This window comes from Anarrhichthys ocellatus, unplaced genomic scaffold (assembly GCF_004355925.1).
Source record: "Anarrhichthys ocellatus isolate YVR2014 unplaced genomic scaffold, GSC_Weel_1.0 scaffold6, whole genome shotgun sequence".
Classification (NCBI taxonomy): Eukaryota; Metazoa; Chordata; class Actinopteri; order Perciformes; family Anarhichadidae; genus Anarrhichthys; species Anarrhichthys ocellatus.
In genome coordinates this window covers 4,169,048-4,184,880 of record NW_022280036.1, presented here as the reverse complement: position 1 = coordinate 4,184,880, position 15,833 = coordinate 4,169,048, and the positions used below count along the sequence as shown (strand labels likewise).

Below are 15,833 nucleotides of genomic sequence, written 5' to 3'. Positions count from 1 at the left end.
CCAGCCTTGGCCTCGATTTAATATTGTTGCTCGGGATGAGACAGGGGTAACAGTAGGATGAGAGAATGAAAGTGATGGCTGGGAGCAGGCCCATGACATTTAAATTTGCGTCAAAGAGGGCTCATGACTGGAGGATATGAGACTGGTTAATTAAATGTGATCAGTTTTAAGGTTTATGGGCAAATATTTGAAAGTCCCTTGATGAAACTATATGAAAACTATTTTACCATCAATATTTATCACCTTAAATATGCGCCTCCTTGTTCTCTCCCCCCCCCCTTTGTCTCAGTCTCTTGTGCTAACTCCTGCTCTCTCCATTCCTCTCATCCTCTCACTCTTTCTCAGTCAATTGCATCTTGTCTATTTTCTTCATTAAGAGACAAGCTGCATTTTTTCTGGCAGGAGTGGCAGTTGGCTCCGCCAGGGTGAGGCAATTAAAACAACAGCAGATTGGAACAGACTGCGAGAACAACAGTGCAAATTGAAAGGAGCGCATGTAGTGGAGCAGGGTGTGAATAGTAATAGATTAGCTCCCTGAAACAAAGAAGCACACACAAGACATCCTCATGGGTAGCGTGAGCCATATGCATCGGCAGCGGAGTGTGTGAGCGTCCAGGAAGCTTTCACAGAATCTGTCAGCTTGGATGGCTTTTGATAGCTGTGGTTGTACTCGCTTGCCTCGCGTTTTCATTTGTTTGGTGAGTCTCTGATAATGGCAAAGCCCTCCTGATGGGCTAATGAAGGGGACGACAAGAAAGAGAAAAGCCCCTCTATCTAGCTTAACAAGACACGTCGGCATCAAATATAATGCCAATTCCCTCACAGATGTCCTTCTAAAAAAAGCAATTTGTGTGGCGATATCAAACAGCAAACATCTGACTTCATATGGCTGGGGAACAATGTTGTGTCATGTGAGGCTGCATTTGATCAAAGCTTTGTTGCGGGAATGATGCAAATACAAATATTCAACAGCTAGTTGAGACACCTCCCCTCCACAACTGTAAATATAAGTCTCAGCTCTCACATTCTGAAGAGTTTCATTCAGAAAACATGTTATCAGACTTAGCTATTTATGTAAGCCCCAACTTTCCCCATTTAGAGAAGTTGTAACTCTTATGTAATCTATATTTTATGTCTTTATTAGCGGTAGTAGCAGTATTTTTCTTACTTCCTGAAAAGTTTCAAAAAAGGTAAGAAACAACCTAAAGTGTAAACCAGGGTTCAGTAGGTCAACAGCTCTTCCCCTGATACTTGCGCTCCACTGTGTATTTCTGTTCTCCTGAATATATCCAGGCAAGGCGCCTTGCTTCTTTCAGAAACCTTGTAACAGTGAAACCTTTGGTTAAAGGTTATTTTTAATGTTATTCTTTGTTCTCCTTTTTCCATTTGACACAGCCTGACCTAATCATGGTTACCTTTAAAATGTGCATGTGGGAGTCATGCATCAGAATATGCATAATACTGTATGTGAAATCCACTTAAAGTTTCACATTATACACCCTGCCTCCTACATTGTGCTCACATCACTTTGTCAGTAATTGCCTGGCTGTCTGATCGTCACATCTGAAGTGCATATTGCCGAGGCTTTCATACAGCTATATTGTTGACCATTCATTTCCCCGGTAAAAGTGGGTAAAACAATAGTAGATTATGTCACCTGTAGTTTGTAACGTCAGCTGTCTGACATGTCATGGATGTAAAATATTTTTCTCTCTTGTTTTTCCTCTCCACACACACACACACACACACATCCCAGATCATGTGTGTGGTTTTGAGGATGACAGGAATTGTGGTTTCTCTCAAGACCGGAGTGATATCTTTGATTGGACGAGACAAAATCACCTGACGCAGAATCCCAAGCGATCTGCCAACACCGGCCCCGAGACTGACCGCAGTGGAACCAAGGAAGGTGAGAAAATCATGAGGAATCATTTCATGTACAGGTTCAGTTTTGTGTATAGTAGTCATAGTATTGCAGTGTATATTGTACAATACATAATTGTACAACATCATAATCACATTTTTATTTGTGTTGCATTTGAGACAGTAGAGTGTTGTTTTGTTGGTTGGTTTCAGGGTTCTACATGTACATTGAAGCGTCACGGCCGCGTGTTCAGGGGGACAAGGCTCGTCTGCTTTCCCCACTTTTCAATGTGACCTCAGTGAGGGGCCCCAAGGGCTCTGGCAGAGTCCCATACTGTGTCTCTTTCTACTACCACATGAAGGGCAAACATATCGGTGAGTACTTCAGCAGAGAATAATCATCACTCATCAAGAAACACGTGCACGTCGTCATCTACCACACGAGTCCATAGAAACACAATGACATACATGGATGTACAGTCGGGAGCATGCTCGCACTCAATACTGTCGGGATTCTCATATTGCTGGGCTTCTGTCTAAAGCTGAACTCTGTGTTTGACCCTCGCTTGTAGAGCTTGTCAGACACGACATCGTAGGTGTGTGTGTGTGTAAGAGAGAGAGAGAGAGAAGGTGGGGTGTTATCAAAGTTCTGTTTGTATGTTTCTGCTTGTGCCTTAGTGTGTGGCTGAAGGGGGCAGTGGGTGTGTGATTTATGGCAGTGGCATGACACAATCAGTCATTTTGGGGAGCTGTTCATCATAATATGCTCTGTCACACAACTAGAATGCATACACCTTGTAGGCAACACACCTGCACACAAACTTTAACACACACACACCCACACACACACACACACACGCATACTGTATACACATGCCTGGATTCCCACAAAAAACATAGTAAAAGTTACAAATACATGAAGGCGCACACACATTTTTTTCCACACACACAAATACACAATGTTGATTTATATGTCCAAAGCCCAACTATGCAGGCTTCACTGTAACATTTGTTAAATTCTGACCTGCCCCATCTCCGAAGGACGTTATAGTATATAGAAGGGCACAATGCTTGTCTGTGGGAATGAGAGAAAAGTCGTAAGATGTGTTGGAGGTTTTGAGAGAAGCTCACTTATTCGCTTCAAGTTAACAATATTTTTAGCCATGCTGGCGGTATGGCTCTATGGTTGGCAATGACGTTTTGTTGGTCGGTCCACCAGTATTATCTCGACAACAATCCGATGGATTGGATGTCTTTCATCACCTGACTTTTCCTCTAGCACCTTAATGATGTTAGCTTTTGTTGTTCAGATTAAAATATCTGGACAACTATTAGATGGATTGCCATGATATATACAGATATTATAGGTCCCGAGATGATGCATTCTACCAACTGATTTTTACTGTTGAATGGGGGGCTTTAACATCAAAGCTGTTCTAATGCTCTATGCAGAGCCTGGGGTGCTGCTTCAGGTTTGAGCTGCTTGGGGATTCTGATAGTGACATCAGAAAGCCAGGAACATGTCTCTAACGGGATACTCCTATTGTTTTCCCATTGAATGTGGGCAGTGGTTTGCTAACATGCTAGCAATCAGCACTTGATGACCCAATACTATACTGGTGCAAGTTTGATGTGAATATTGTGAGTGCTTATCCCCCTAGTGTTAAAAAAGCAGATATTGCTGCTTCAAATATAAGAACATTTCTACTGAAACTTTTGCTTACCTATTACTTTTCAAATGATTGTGTTGAATGTATGGCTCTGCTGTGTGGCATACTATGTATGGTGGTACAAACCACTACGTTAGTGGCGCCCCTCACTGTTGCAAGTGCTGAGTTTGCATGTTCTCCCTAAGTCCTTTTCTCCAGGTTCTCCATTTTTCCAAGAGTCCACAAACATGCGGCTTAGCTTAATCGATGACTCTAAATTCCCTGTAGATGTGAGCGTAAGCGTGAACGGTTGTCTGCCTCTATGTGTCAGCCCTGTGATAGCCTGGCGACCTGTCCATGGTGTACCCTGCCTTAGCCCAATGTCACCTGGGATTGACTCCAGCCCCCCGCGACCCTGAATAGAATAAGCGGTTACAGATAATGGATGAATGGATGGATGTATGGCTATGTAACCTTTGGTATACCATTGGAAGAGTGAGCTGATTTACATTGTTCTTCTCACTACTCTCAATCTCTTACATTGGATTTATGTGTAATGTGCCGTGGATGCTAGAGCACTTATTTGTGCATTTTGCACAGGTCTCAGTCAAGTCAGTCTCATAGTTGTTTCATAGCAAAACAAAGAGACAATACATCAGTCACACAGTGCTTGCTTACGATTAGTACGTTCTGCTCCCAGTCACGCCCAGCTCTGCTACAAGCCCTCCCTCAATTTATTCTGTTGTTGTTCCAGTCTGTTTCAATCTGTTGTCACTTTAATTGCCTTACCTTGGCAGAGCTCACACTCCTGCAAAGGAGACTCTTAATGACGGAAAGGGACAAGATAAGGATAAGACAGAGGGGGTCAGAGAGAGGAGAGATGAAACGGGGAGAGTGAGGGGAGGATAGGCCAGCCTTGGAAAGAAAAAGGGAGGCTGAATGAAGAGAGCGAGAGCAAAGAGGACTGAAAGAAAGTGCAAGCAAACAAGTATGAGGAGGCAAAGAAGGGAGGTTTTAAAAAGAGACTAGAACAGAGAGCTGCCAGAGAGGCCATCAACTTGTTAATGTTCAGAAGTAGTGAGAGGATGCAAGAGGTAGTGCTTTATGCTGAAGCACTCTGGCTAGTTTCAATGTACTCGACCGTATGGTGTTAAAGTACTGTAACGTGTTAAAAGGGCTTTATATGTTGAAAGCATTTAGGTACTTAGACAAAAAGAATTTTTTGGAAATGCTATTGAAATGTTGCTCTTTTCTGACCCACATATACGGTCGACTAGCTGTTTTATAATCATGAGGTTATGTGAATATGAAAATTGAAAGTATCTTTTGAGGATTTTTTTTTTTTGCAAAATGAGGAAAGAAGCACAATGCTCTTCAACTAGTTTGGATTTTAGGTGTGCAAATAAAGACCTTCCCATGTGATGTGTTGTTCACCTTAATGTGTTTCTCTTTGGGCTTGCTGGCAGCAACAATAAACAACATTTAATTAGTTTTGCTTGGCATTGGGTAGTATTTTAGACGAGCTCAGGTTTGCAGAGTGCCACTGGCAAGCTTACTTGGAATCACTCGATTCTTTTCAGTTCAGAGTGTTGGAACGGATTTTATATATATATATATGGGTTATTTAATTGTTGTACTCTTCTTTTATGTAGTTTTGGATTACACTTTTACTAAGTAAGACTTTTGGAGACTTTTTACAGGTATGTGTGGAAGAGGAATGTGGTGCTTGTGTGAAAAGTTAGTTTTATTGATGCTACTTACTCTTTGAAAAAGTGTCTTCCTACTCACTTTTTAGCTTTTTATTCTCTCCTTCTGAGGTTCTTTTCAGGAAAACATTCTGATGAATTTGTTGTGTTGCAAGGTTAGGGATTGGATTTAAGTAACTCTAGATTTGTCGCTATTCTCATGCTCCTGAATTGGTTATTTACTTAGAACTTTGAAAAAACATGCTTTTGCTAGTTGGTTTTTGGTGGCAGAAGCCAGAACACAGACCATAGTGCACAGTTTAGTGTAGTTTTGGCACTGAAGCTAACCAGCACTAGAAGTAGAGACAAAGAGGACTTGACCCCTTTTTAGGCGCAGATGAGGGACCGAGGGAGTAGAGATCCAACGTGGGCCTACTTCTAATTATCAAAAGAAAGACATGACTAATTTGAGTTCAAGTGTAGCAGTGTGTGTGTGTGTGTGTGTGTGTGGGGCTTAGTATATTCGCTGTCCTCCCCACTCACAATTCTACAGACAAGTAGCCTTGATAAAGCTGTGCCTTCTCTGTCACTCATACCAACACACTCTGCTTTACCTCCAATCAATAGACTGCTTATCAGAGTCCTCTTCCCTCTGCCGTGTGTGTGTGCGTGTGTGTAGGTGGTGAGGGTGAGGGTGCAACAGAGATAGGAGAAGAGAGAGGAAATGGGTGGTGAGTGAGGAAGGAGACAACGAGGCTCAGATATGTGGAGATAGAATGAGCGAGTGGACTGAACAGGTGAAAGTGGGCTATACCAGCATTCGATAATGTTTCTCTCCATTATATAACAACAGTGCCGCACATGTCCTTTCAAATTTAATGTGATGAACAGTTGCATGTGACGCTTTTATGTGGCTATTCCAGCTGCAATATCAGTACATATTTTTTTACAACAAGCATTCTTCTATTTGTATCTGCACAGAGCATGACCCAAACAGTGGACAATCTTTCTAAATAATCCTGCCGTTAAAGCCATGGTCTGACATTTTGGGAAAATTTGTTTCTTGCAGAGTTAGATGAAAAGATCAATACAAATCTCATATACTATGTCTGTTCAATAAGAAATCAGCAGCCAGTTAACCAAGCTTAGCATAAAGACTGGAAACAACGAGAAACAGCTTACCTGCGTTTATCTAAGAGTAACAAAATCCACCTACCAGCACCTGTAATTAACAATAATTAACTCATTATATCTTGTTTTACGAGGATATATGTGCAGGACTATTTCTTGGCCAGGCAGACTGACTTCTTGGAGGCTTCGAGGTTGAGGTTGGCAACCTCATAGTGACGACAAGAGGTTTTTCTTTCTTTATGCTAAGCTAGCTGTCTGCAGGTTCATATTGATCGGACAGATATGGTGTGACCGGAATGCTTTCAAGCTTCGACCATCGCTGTGGTAATTGACGTCCAAATCAGTATTTGAATGCCTTGTTAGGGCCTGAGCACCAACAACGTCGGGCCAGCGAAGGCCCTATTGAAACTGTTTTACTTGGCTTTTTGTAGGCTTCATCATGTTCAAAAACTCACCAATTTTGGCATGCATATCAGGACCGGTGAACAATTTGATATTTTAGGGGTCTCGCATTTGGGTATGAAAAAATGGCTCTGTAGCGCCCACCCTAACCCTAGTTAATTTTAATGCAATGCCACGCCCCTCACCCCCTATGTCCAATTGACTTGAAATTCAACACAGTTCTATCTGCTCTACAAAAATCTCAATTAGACTCCTAAACTCCGCCTCCCAAGATGTTCCGCCATTTAGAATTTTGTGAAAAACACATTTTTGCAAATAATGTGTATCATTATTGGATCAATGTCATCAAAAGTTATCAAACGCTTGTTGGTATCTGCGCTTAGAAGATATAGACCAATGAACTTCATAGGGGCGTGGCTTTGTACATCAATACACATAACTATCATCACGGAATTTGCAGCACATGTCCACATCGCATCTTGTAACATACGCTCAAATTGTCATTCCATTCAGCCACTAGAGTACGCTACATTGTATCACATTTAGACTTGAACTCCCTTGGGACCATGCTCTAAAATCAAACAAAGGTCAGCCATTTTGATCCACTTCAAATTTGGTCAGTAAAATCTAAAGACCTTTGGGATTAAAACTTATCAAAAACTTTACATTTGATGGAATGGCATAGTCGTGGCGTGGCTGCCATTTTACGGGATTCCCCATTAAACAAACAGGCTGATGTAACTCACTGGACTTGCTCAAATCTGTCCCAAACCTGCCATGCTTGATAAAAGTCATGGCCTTAGAATATCGACAAGACTACTTTTAGTCATAGTCAAAGCGCCACCTACTGGCGAAAGGAAATCAGCGTTATCCGACAAATAGCATCCAATTTAAACAACATTTACATGATGATACATGTAACTACATGTAGCTGATACAAAGCAACATAATGCATGTTTGTGAGTGTTTTCTAGAGCGACACAGTGGACAGATGAAGTGTTGGAATATTTGCAATACATTATTCCCAGGGTCACACACTATAATTATATAGATGTCTAACGATTCAAATTCAACAAGTTCCAGTAAGAGAGAATTTCCTCACGCAAAGGTCCGGAACATAAAAATAATGTCTAACTTGCGCTATGATTTAGTGCCATAATTATTGAAGTAGCCTAGCAGTTGAATTAATGTCTGTATGTGGTCAACAACTGACTGTCAAATCAAATAAAGAAAGTTCAATTGAATAATATCTCAACAATATTCATCGTCAGTTTTCAAATTTAAATGGATGAATTATAAATAATAATAAATTCTAATACTCTAATAATAAATAAATGTTCTTTCATTTCAATTACAATAAGGGCTGGGTTTAAAAATATAAAATCATTGCACAAAGCTTTTGAAAAATGTTTATCTTAACATTAAGTACTTCATTTTAGAACAATGAATATAACTGAATTGTCTTTGCCCTACAGCTTTAAATTCAGTTCATACAGAAATCCTCAATCAACTAGGACTGAAATCTTAAAGATTGCCAGGTTAAGGCTCGGTTGCACCAACAAGGATTAACTTTTAAACCCGTTTAAATCAAGTTCCTTACAAAAAGTTAAGGGACAGACTCTATCAGTTGAGTTTTATCATGCTGCTGCTGAATTACTTCCAAGATTCCGGTTCAGAAAGGAAACTGTTCTGGAGCTGAACCGGAAGTCTCTTTTTACTTTACTGTGAAAAAGTGTTTTCCTTACGGTGCTGTTGTGCGTGTTTATCTACTATTATTTGGCCAAATTGCTCCACTAATTTAGCCACAAGTTTTTTTCTCAAAAACGGATAAATTGGAGGATTATTAATCATTTTAATTTGGATAAGCAGGCCTCTTCATATTAATAAAACTCTGTCATTTTGGTTTAAACTTGGATTTACTGAGCAGAGGTTGGTTTGTATTTGTGCTAAATTCTAAATCTAGATTTACTCATTTTTAACATAGTTTTTCTAAACTCTGATCAAAACTAATCTCAGATTAACTACTTGCTGGTGCAACCCGGGCCTAAGAGGAGTGACGAGTCAGCAGTCACTGATAAAAATTTGTGAATCCACATAACCACGACAGGTCCTCGAGCATAAAGTCATAAATGAGCACACTAAATATTCGGCTGGTGGGTCCAGCAGAATTATTGATTAGCTGTGGACAGACAGATCGAATCAACTGAGAAACCTTTGTGTTTATGTTTAAACTATAAAAAGAAATATGATAAAGTACAGGACCAGAATTAAGAGAATGATTCACTGCAGCAGGCGCCAACAAAAAAGAATGTCTATGAATTGTCCTCTGGTTCTGGTTAAGCTCAATAAAGAGCACACAGGAAACACAACGGACCTATTGAATGAACAACCAAAGTGACAGAAGTCTGGCGACTAAATGTCTCAAAGCGTGCAGGAAATGAACAGCAGCGTTCACTTTCATTTAAAACAGTATTCAGAGAGACACTCAAACATTCCAGGTTTAAGCTGCAAAATGACCCGACGACGCCGCTGCTCCACGGAGGAAATACCGTCCAACTCGTGCACACAGTGTCTGATGGTCAAGGAAGAGCAAGGTCCCGTCAACCGGCGTCCAGAAAGTAACCTCGACATGAGCAAGGGTGCGAGGGCCTGATCAATGCTGCTTGCAGCTTTCATTTTTTGTTGTTCTTTAATATATGCATTACCCCAAAATTCCCATAAAACAAGGAATAGTATTCACACATTATTCAGTATGCATCAACAGTTTGCTTCACAGCTGCTTCTTTCTCCTCACATACAGATACCCCCTACATGTTATTTAACTTCCCTGCTTGCCCTTATTAACAGTACACTTTTCTTAGTCACACCTTTCACGTGACAGAGCGGGAACTTAATTAGTGCCAGCCTGATTTCAAAGTTTGAAGAATGTGACCTCAAAGATACACGTACACAATATAATGACAAACATTTGTGCTAATACGCAAGCATACATCTACACACACACACATACACAGTATATAACACATGGATACCGTGCCCCCTGCCTGCGTATTTGTTTAAGAGACTGGTGGTTGGTTAATGTTCCAATTAGGGGCTGGCTGAGGATCGTTAAGAAGATGAATGGCTCTATCACACCTTAAGAGACCAGAGAGACAGAGAGAGAGAGAGAGGGAGACTATTTGGATCACTTCCTTATGGCTCGAAAGGTGTCATTCTCTGTAGCTTATTTTTCAGGGTTCACACCACGATTTTTATGTCATGTTTCGTCAGTACTTACAAAGCAAACATCATGTGGCATTTACGTGAGAACGTTATGTTAAAGGAAACAATATTTTCCCTCCCTCCTTCCTGCTGTCCTTTTGCTCCATTGTGCAAAATATAACTTTCCACTGGGCTGTCAATGTAGAGTTCAAGACATGTCACCACTCATCCAATTCACACATTTAATTTCCACCTAAATGTCATCCACATACATCTGACCTTAGAGCTTCACCCTAGCATATGCACTACATTTTTTTTTACACTTCTAAATTAGGTGTGGTCCACAGCACAACCATGTTTTTGCATATAGAAGTATGTATAAGTTAAAGTATGTGGTGCTCAAACATAGGTCTAGCAGTGTGTTTTGTTGCTGAGAGTTTGTCCCCTATAGATTTTGTGGAAAATAAATCCTCAATTGTCTCTGTCATTTAATGGTGACAATTTGACAGCAGCTAGATATTTGGTGATGTTGGTTGAATTTATGCAAATGACGATGACCGAACAGAGCTTGCAGGTGTTGGGAATAACATAGCCTCAAAAAGGGGGCACCAATATGTAGGGAACGTAAAGGAGCGTGTTTGGGTTATCAGCATCTAAGAAACTAAATTCTTGACATCAATAGAATTATTAATGTCAGTAACAATTATTAATAATAACGGGGCACCACCCTGCGAACAGGGACTAATAACCAAATGATAAACTAAGTCATAATTAGTGTTCACTCACAATGTCAACAGTGAGTACTATTACACATTCAGAGTGAAAGTGAAGGTTTAAGTTCGAGCACAGACCACATATACAGCTATTATCACAATACACATGCACAAAGTAATCACAGACAGCTGCTCTTTAAAATATAACAGAGTTTATTACGTTCTAATACTAATGATGTAGTCAACTAATATCTAAACTAACAACAACTATATATTCATGAGCACGCTATCTAAAATCAACAGACGATTGAAAAGAGGAGGGGGGAGTGTGTGTGTGTGTGTGTGTGTGTGTGTGTGTGCGTAAGGGGGAGCAGCGAGGGAACAGCTCAGCGACGTATGATGTAGTTGGGACGTGGTGACGTCTCTCATGCGCGAGACTCAAAATGGCGGATAGCCAACAGGAGACCCGGCGTCTAGTGCTGGTAGCCGTTTAGCACGTAGCTACATTAGCTCAAAGCTGTGTGTGTGTGTGTGTGTGTGTGTGTGTGTGTGTGTGTGTATTAGTAAAAGAGAAGGGAAAGGAACAAAACAAAATGAAATAAAACAAAACATTAAGATCCTCTGCGCTGCGCGGGAGTACGGAAGATTGCTCTCTCAGCCAGGGGAGCAAGAACCGCGACTCTTTGTCTCAGCCGGCGGTTTGACCTCCTGAACTGATGAGAAGCAACTTCGACCTCACTGCGGCTGTCTCGACACGAATCACGGTAGCATGAAATACACGGTAACTTCTACACAACACCAGCAATTTCAGGGATCGCCAGTGTCGGTGATCATAAAGCATACACCACGTTATAAAAATGAACAGTACTTTAAGCACACAAACAAGTTAAAATAAACACAAATGAACTCTCTCCAACTCTGCCCAGACTCTATCTCGCCTTACGGTACGATGCGATCGTGGTGATTGAGGGGGGTTCTTCTGAGCTTCGTTGGGCCCAGGCAGCGCGGCTGCGGGCCGCGGGAGGTGTTCTCTCGGTAGGAGAGAATCGCTGTCGTCTGGATCAGGGATTTTCGCGTCCTTATGGCCGGAGCAAACGAGGCGCTTGGTGGAGAGTGGAAGTTCTCTCTCTCTTTCTGAAGAAGTCTTGCTTCTTCACTTCTGCAGGAATAAAAGGGTTCGCTTCGTGGATACGAACAAAAATAAAATAGACAGTTTGGTGAATTCGGCCAGCGAATATAAACTGTTAGACCTAGGATTTGGTTGAAAAGGGAAACAACGTTGGTGTGCTCCCTAGCTCGACGGAGGTCGAAGGGGAAAAGCATTGAGGTGGGGGTTGCAGGTAGTTTTGTAGAACAGTGGCTGAACCACAGGGGTCCTGGGGTGTCTTGGCTCTCGGCCAATTAGATTGCATCGCTGCTTTCAGGGAACTTCAGGAATGCATAGTTTTTGGGGGAGCAACATCGTCTTACCGGAGGTCCCGCCTCGGCATCCCTCCTCTCGTCCAATGAGAGCAGTGTGGCATTTCGGGGAGGAAACTCACACCCTAATGTAAATTTCTTCAAAGTTGGGGGTTTGGTGCTCATCAAACTACAATCAGGATGAAACCTTTGCTTGCAAAAGGGAAGGCCTGACTCTCTCTCTTTGTTCCACAGCACATGTCGAAGCCATATAGTCAGATCCCAACAAAGGGCTGTAAGACATGGATCAGTTTATCTGGGATGAAAGCAGTGGTCACAACCAACTACCTTCTGTTTCTCTCAATTACTTACATTAATTGTAGGTATACGGTGGGAGCTATCATTAGTTGGTCACATATATCTTTATGTTGTTGATAAAGAGGTGGACACACATGATTGTTAGGCCAGTTGCAGTTCGGATTGCAGTATTTAAACTGATCAGACACATCTCAGATCACAGCAAATTAGTTCAGTGCGATCAAGATCTCAAGATTTCTTAAGATTTCAATCATCCTAAAGTCTGTTCCCAGCCTTACCTAACCCAGTATTCAGTCTTTGCTCATTCACAGTTCACCGACATTTTTTAATGATCTGTTCTCTCTGTGTGTGTGTGTGTGTGTGTGTGTGTGTGTGTGTGCACATGCTTGCTTATTGGACTGAATTTGTGAATATTTTTCACAGGCACTCTCAATGTGCTCCTGAGAGTGAGAAGCATTGCCTCTGTGGACTCGGTGGTGTGGATGAAGTCTGGTCATCAGGGCCCAGACTGGAGGAAAGCATTCTTCGACATCAGCCCCAGCGGACCCTTCCAGGTAATGGCTCGACAATTACTTTTCTTCTCAACAGAGACAATTATAAAAAGAAAAAAACAGTGATGTACTTTTTGCCGAATAATATTTTAGGACTATGTCTGTCGTTATAGAAAAACCAAGCAGGTGTTTCTTAAAGAAGCTCCCCCTGCACACTTGCAGCCATACTAAGCAGCTGATATGTGTTGTATAACTTGGCCTAAAGGTATGAGCCAGTCAACTGTTGGCAGATGAGAACTGTTTGCTTGATGTTGAAAGACCTTAACCTCTGAATTGAAATCAGCCTCCATCGCTCGCCTCTCGAGGGTTAATTTTCCACCACGTGCCAACAGCATTGTCAGGTCTGCTTTGTCTTGCTCTAAGAAGAAGGGAAAAAATAGAATGATATGCTTATATATTCACTGTATTCCTTTTTTTCTGTCATCTCTCTCATCTCTGAGACGTTTCCTCTACTGCGTATTTCCCCAAGAGGAAGGCCTCCACTGCAGCTGAGATAGAGCAGGAGGGGGTTTCATACTTGGGTGACTGTTAGGAATCAAGGGAATTCCAGAAGAATTAGGCTTGAAACTCTACTTGGAATTTGATTACTTTTTCACAGGAAGTTCTCCACAGTGACATTTAAAGCTCCAAAGAGCCAGAGAAAGTCATCAAATTTAGATTTACATTTGAGCCCCCAGAATCATTCAAAGCTGGGAGCTGGGAGATATAGCCAAATCCTCTATCACCATATAGGTCATTTCATATAACAATAACAATATATATAGCCTGATATAGCAGCTTTCTGGTAATTCGTTAAACAAATAATCTACACGAAACAACCACATACTTTTGTATACGCTTGTATGAATTAAATACTTTGAAAATGAGAAGTCCTGAGTAATTCCTCATTTAATTAAGAACTTATCAATATAGACTACGGACTTCTGGATACATGATTTCATCACAATATTATTCCAATTGAAAGATGATTAATTATCAAATTGAATTATCGCCCAGCCCTAGGTGGAGGCAGAATATGAACAGGCATTAGAAATAAATTCAAGTTTTCAAGTTTTAAAACAGCAAAGTGGTGGCAAGATTAGAGAAGTAACTCAAGCATCTTCCCCGTTAGTGACCCTTCCAACGCTTGAGTCTCAGGATGTGTGCAGTGAGAGAGTTTGCCCACTTGAATGAATTATTAGTTAAGCCATACAATTGTGTGTAAACAGTAACACGAATGAATGCATTGCAAAATATGATAAATATAAACCCAAGCTTTTAAGTGAGAGACTTAAGTGCATTTTCTTTTATTGAATAAATATAGGTACAGCATTTTGACATTTTAGTACTGAGGGGAGTATTGATAAAATGAGGGCCTTTGAGTGAACATTCAGCTCATTTTCTGCTGAATGTCAGCAGCAAGCCTATCCACGCAGTAACCAGAGGATTATTCGCTTCATCAAGAATGTGCTGATCTCAGGGCTCAATACAAGGTTTCACACCGATCTGAAAGATCCAAATAGCGCGCATGTGTAGCCATACAGTCATGAGAAAGAAGAAAATGTAATATAATAGTAACATAAAATATAAAATAATGTATGAAGGGGTCAAGTATCACCTAATGTGACCAATCACAAAACAAATGCTGCATCTTAGTCCCTGTCTTTAACATCTTTTAATAGAACGTTGGGATGTGTATGTCTCAAGATAAACTGGGGTGTTAAGAAGATATGTTTGATTACAGCATCCCCTGACAAAAAAAAGGATTTCCACGAGAGGCTGTATACAGGCTGTATACAGGAAAAGAGTGCACTGGTTTCAGATCTGTACTCTGTATCGACGAATACGAGTTCAGTATCAGAATCATTGCCGGGAGGGATGAAAGTAAGATCAGTGCATATAGGATGATATTGAGGAGTTTGGGCTCGTTTGTTAGAGTTATTGATGTATAAAATTCAGTAGCTTAAACTATATCTTGCTAAGAATACAGTTTGATCGGACAGGTGCACCTTGGTACCCAATGTACTGTGAGAAGATGTTTATGATTGGACAACAAGAGAATTGGGACAAGGATATTGTTTTACTTGTGTTGCTCCCTTTAAAGAGTTTTATAGGATTTGGAACTGATCCATAAAATTCTGACCAAGCTCAAATCAAGCTTGCGGGGCACAACCTTCCCTAGTTTGAGCTGAACTATGATTTTTCCTTGTTTAAGTTCACCAGAAGTTTAAGTTCACTGTACACTTTCAGTCAATAGTGGAAGAAAATGGTCTGGGAGACATAACAGAGGCTACGCCTGTGTTTGAGCAGTGTCTGTTGACACATCATCGAGGTCCCTTCGGCTCTATGGCAGCTGCGCTTGCAGTTAGTTCTTCCCTGTTGGGATGTGGCCGAGTAAACTTTATGACTCAGTCCTCCTTTCTGAACGGACACGATGCTTCCTCTCTCACTAATTTTTTTGTCTATTTGTAAGCGCGTGTGTGCACGTGTGTGTACTTCAGTGAGTTTACAACCCAATAGAGAGGGGCAAAGAAACGAGGGCAAAAAATGATGATGGGTTTTGTTTTGCGTGCCTCTATCCTCCTGTGTGTGTTTCTTGATCTCTTTCCGTTTCTGTTTTTTTTCTCTCTCTCTGCTTATCTTTCTCTCTGGCCCTGTACTGGGACAGGAGGACCAGTTGAGTCGATTCTTGCCCTGGTCCACTACACACACACACACACACACACACACACACACACACCTCTCTCAAGACTGATGAGTAATAGCTCTGAAACACACCCAAGATGTTCAACTGCTCACCCCTACACACACACTTTCTCTCTCAATATATCTGTCTACCTTATTTTACACATTTACATGCATAAACACTGTTAGATACAAACACTAGCACACATACAGCCAAACTCTTTTTTTTAAACACACTTACACTAGTCTCCTATCCCC

At 41.2% G+C, this 15,833-nt stretch overlaps 1 protein-coding gene across 4 annotated transcripts in view; it reads left to right on the top strand.

Moving 5' to 3' along the window:
* Nucleotides 1-15,833, top strand: part of mdga1 (MAM domain containing glycosylphosphatidylinositol anchor 1) — a 163,339-nt gene that overhangs the window by 128,167 nt on the left and 19,339 nt on the right. For all 4 annotated transcript variants that reach the window (XM_031846333.1, XM_031846332.1, XM_031846334.1 and 1 more), the window contains exons 14-16: nucleotides 1,757-1,909; nucleotides 2,077-2,238; nucleotides 12,784-12,914. In XM_031846333.1, the coding sequence (XP_031702193.1) occupies nucleotides 1,757-1,909; nucleotides 2,077-2,238; nucleotides 12,784-12,914 (446 nt within the window). The remainder of the gene's footprint in view (nucleotides 1-1,756; nucleotides 1,910-2,076; nucleotides 2,239-12,783; nucleotides 12,915-15,833) is intronic.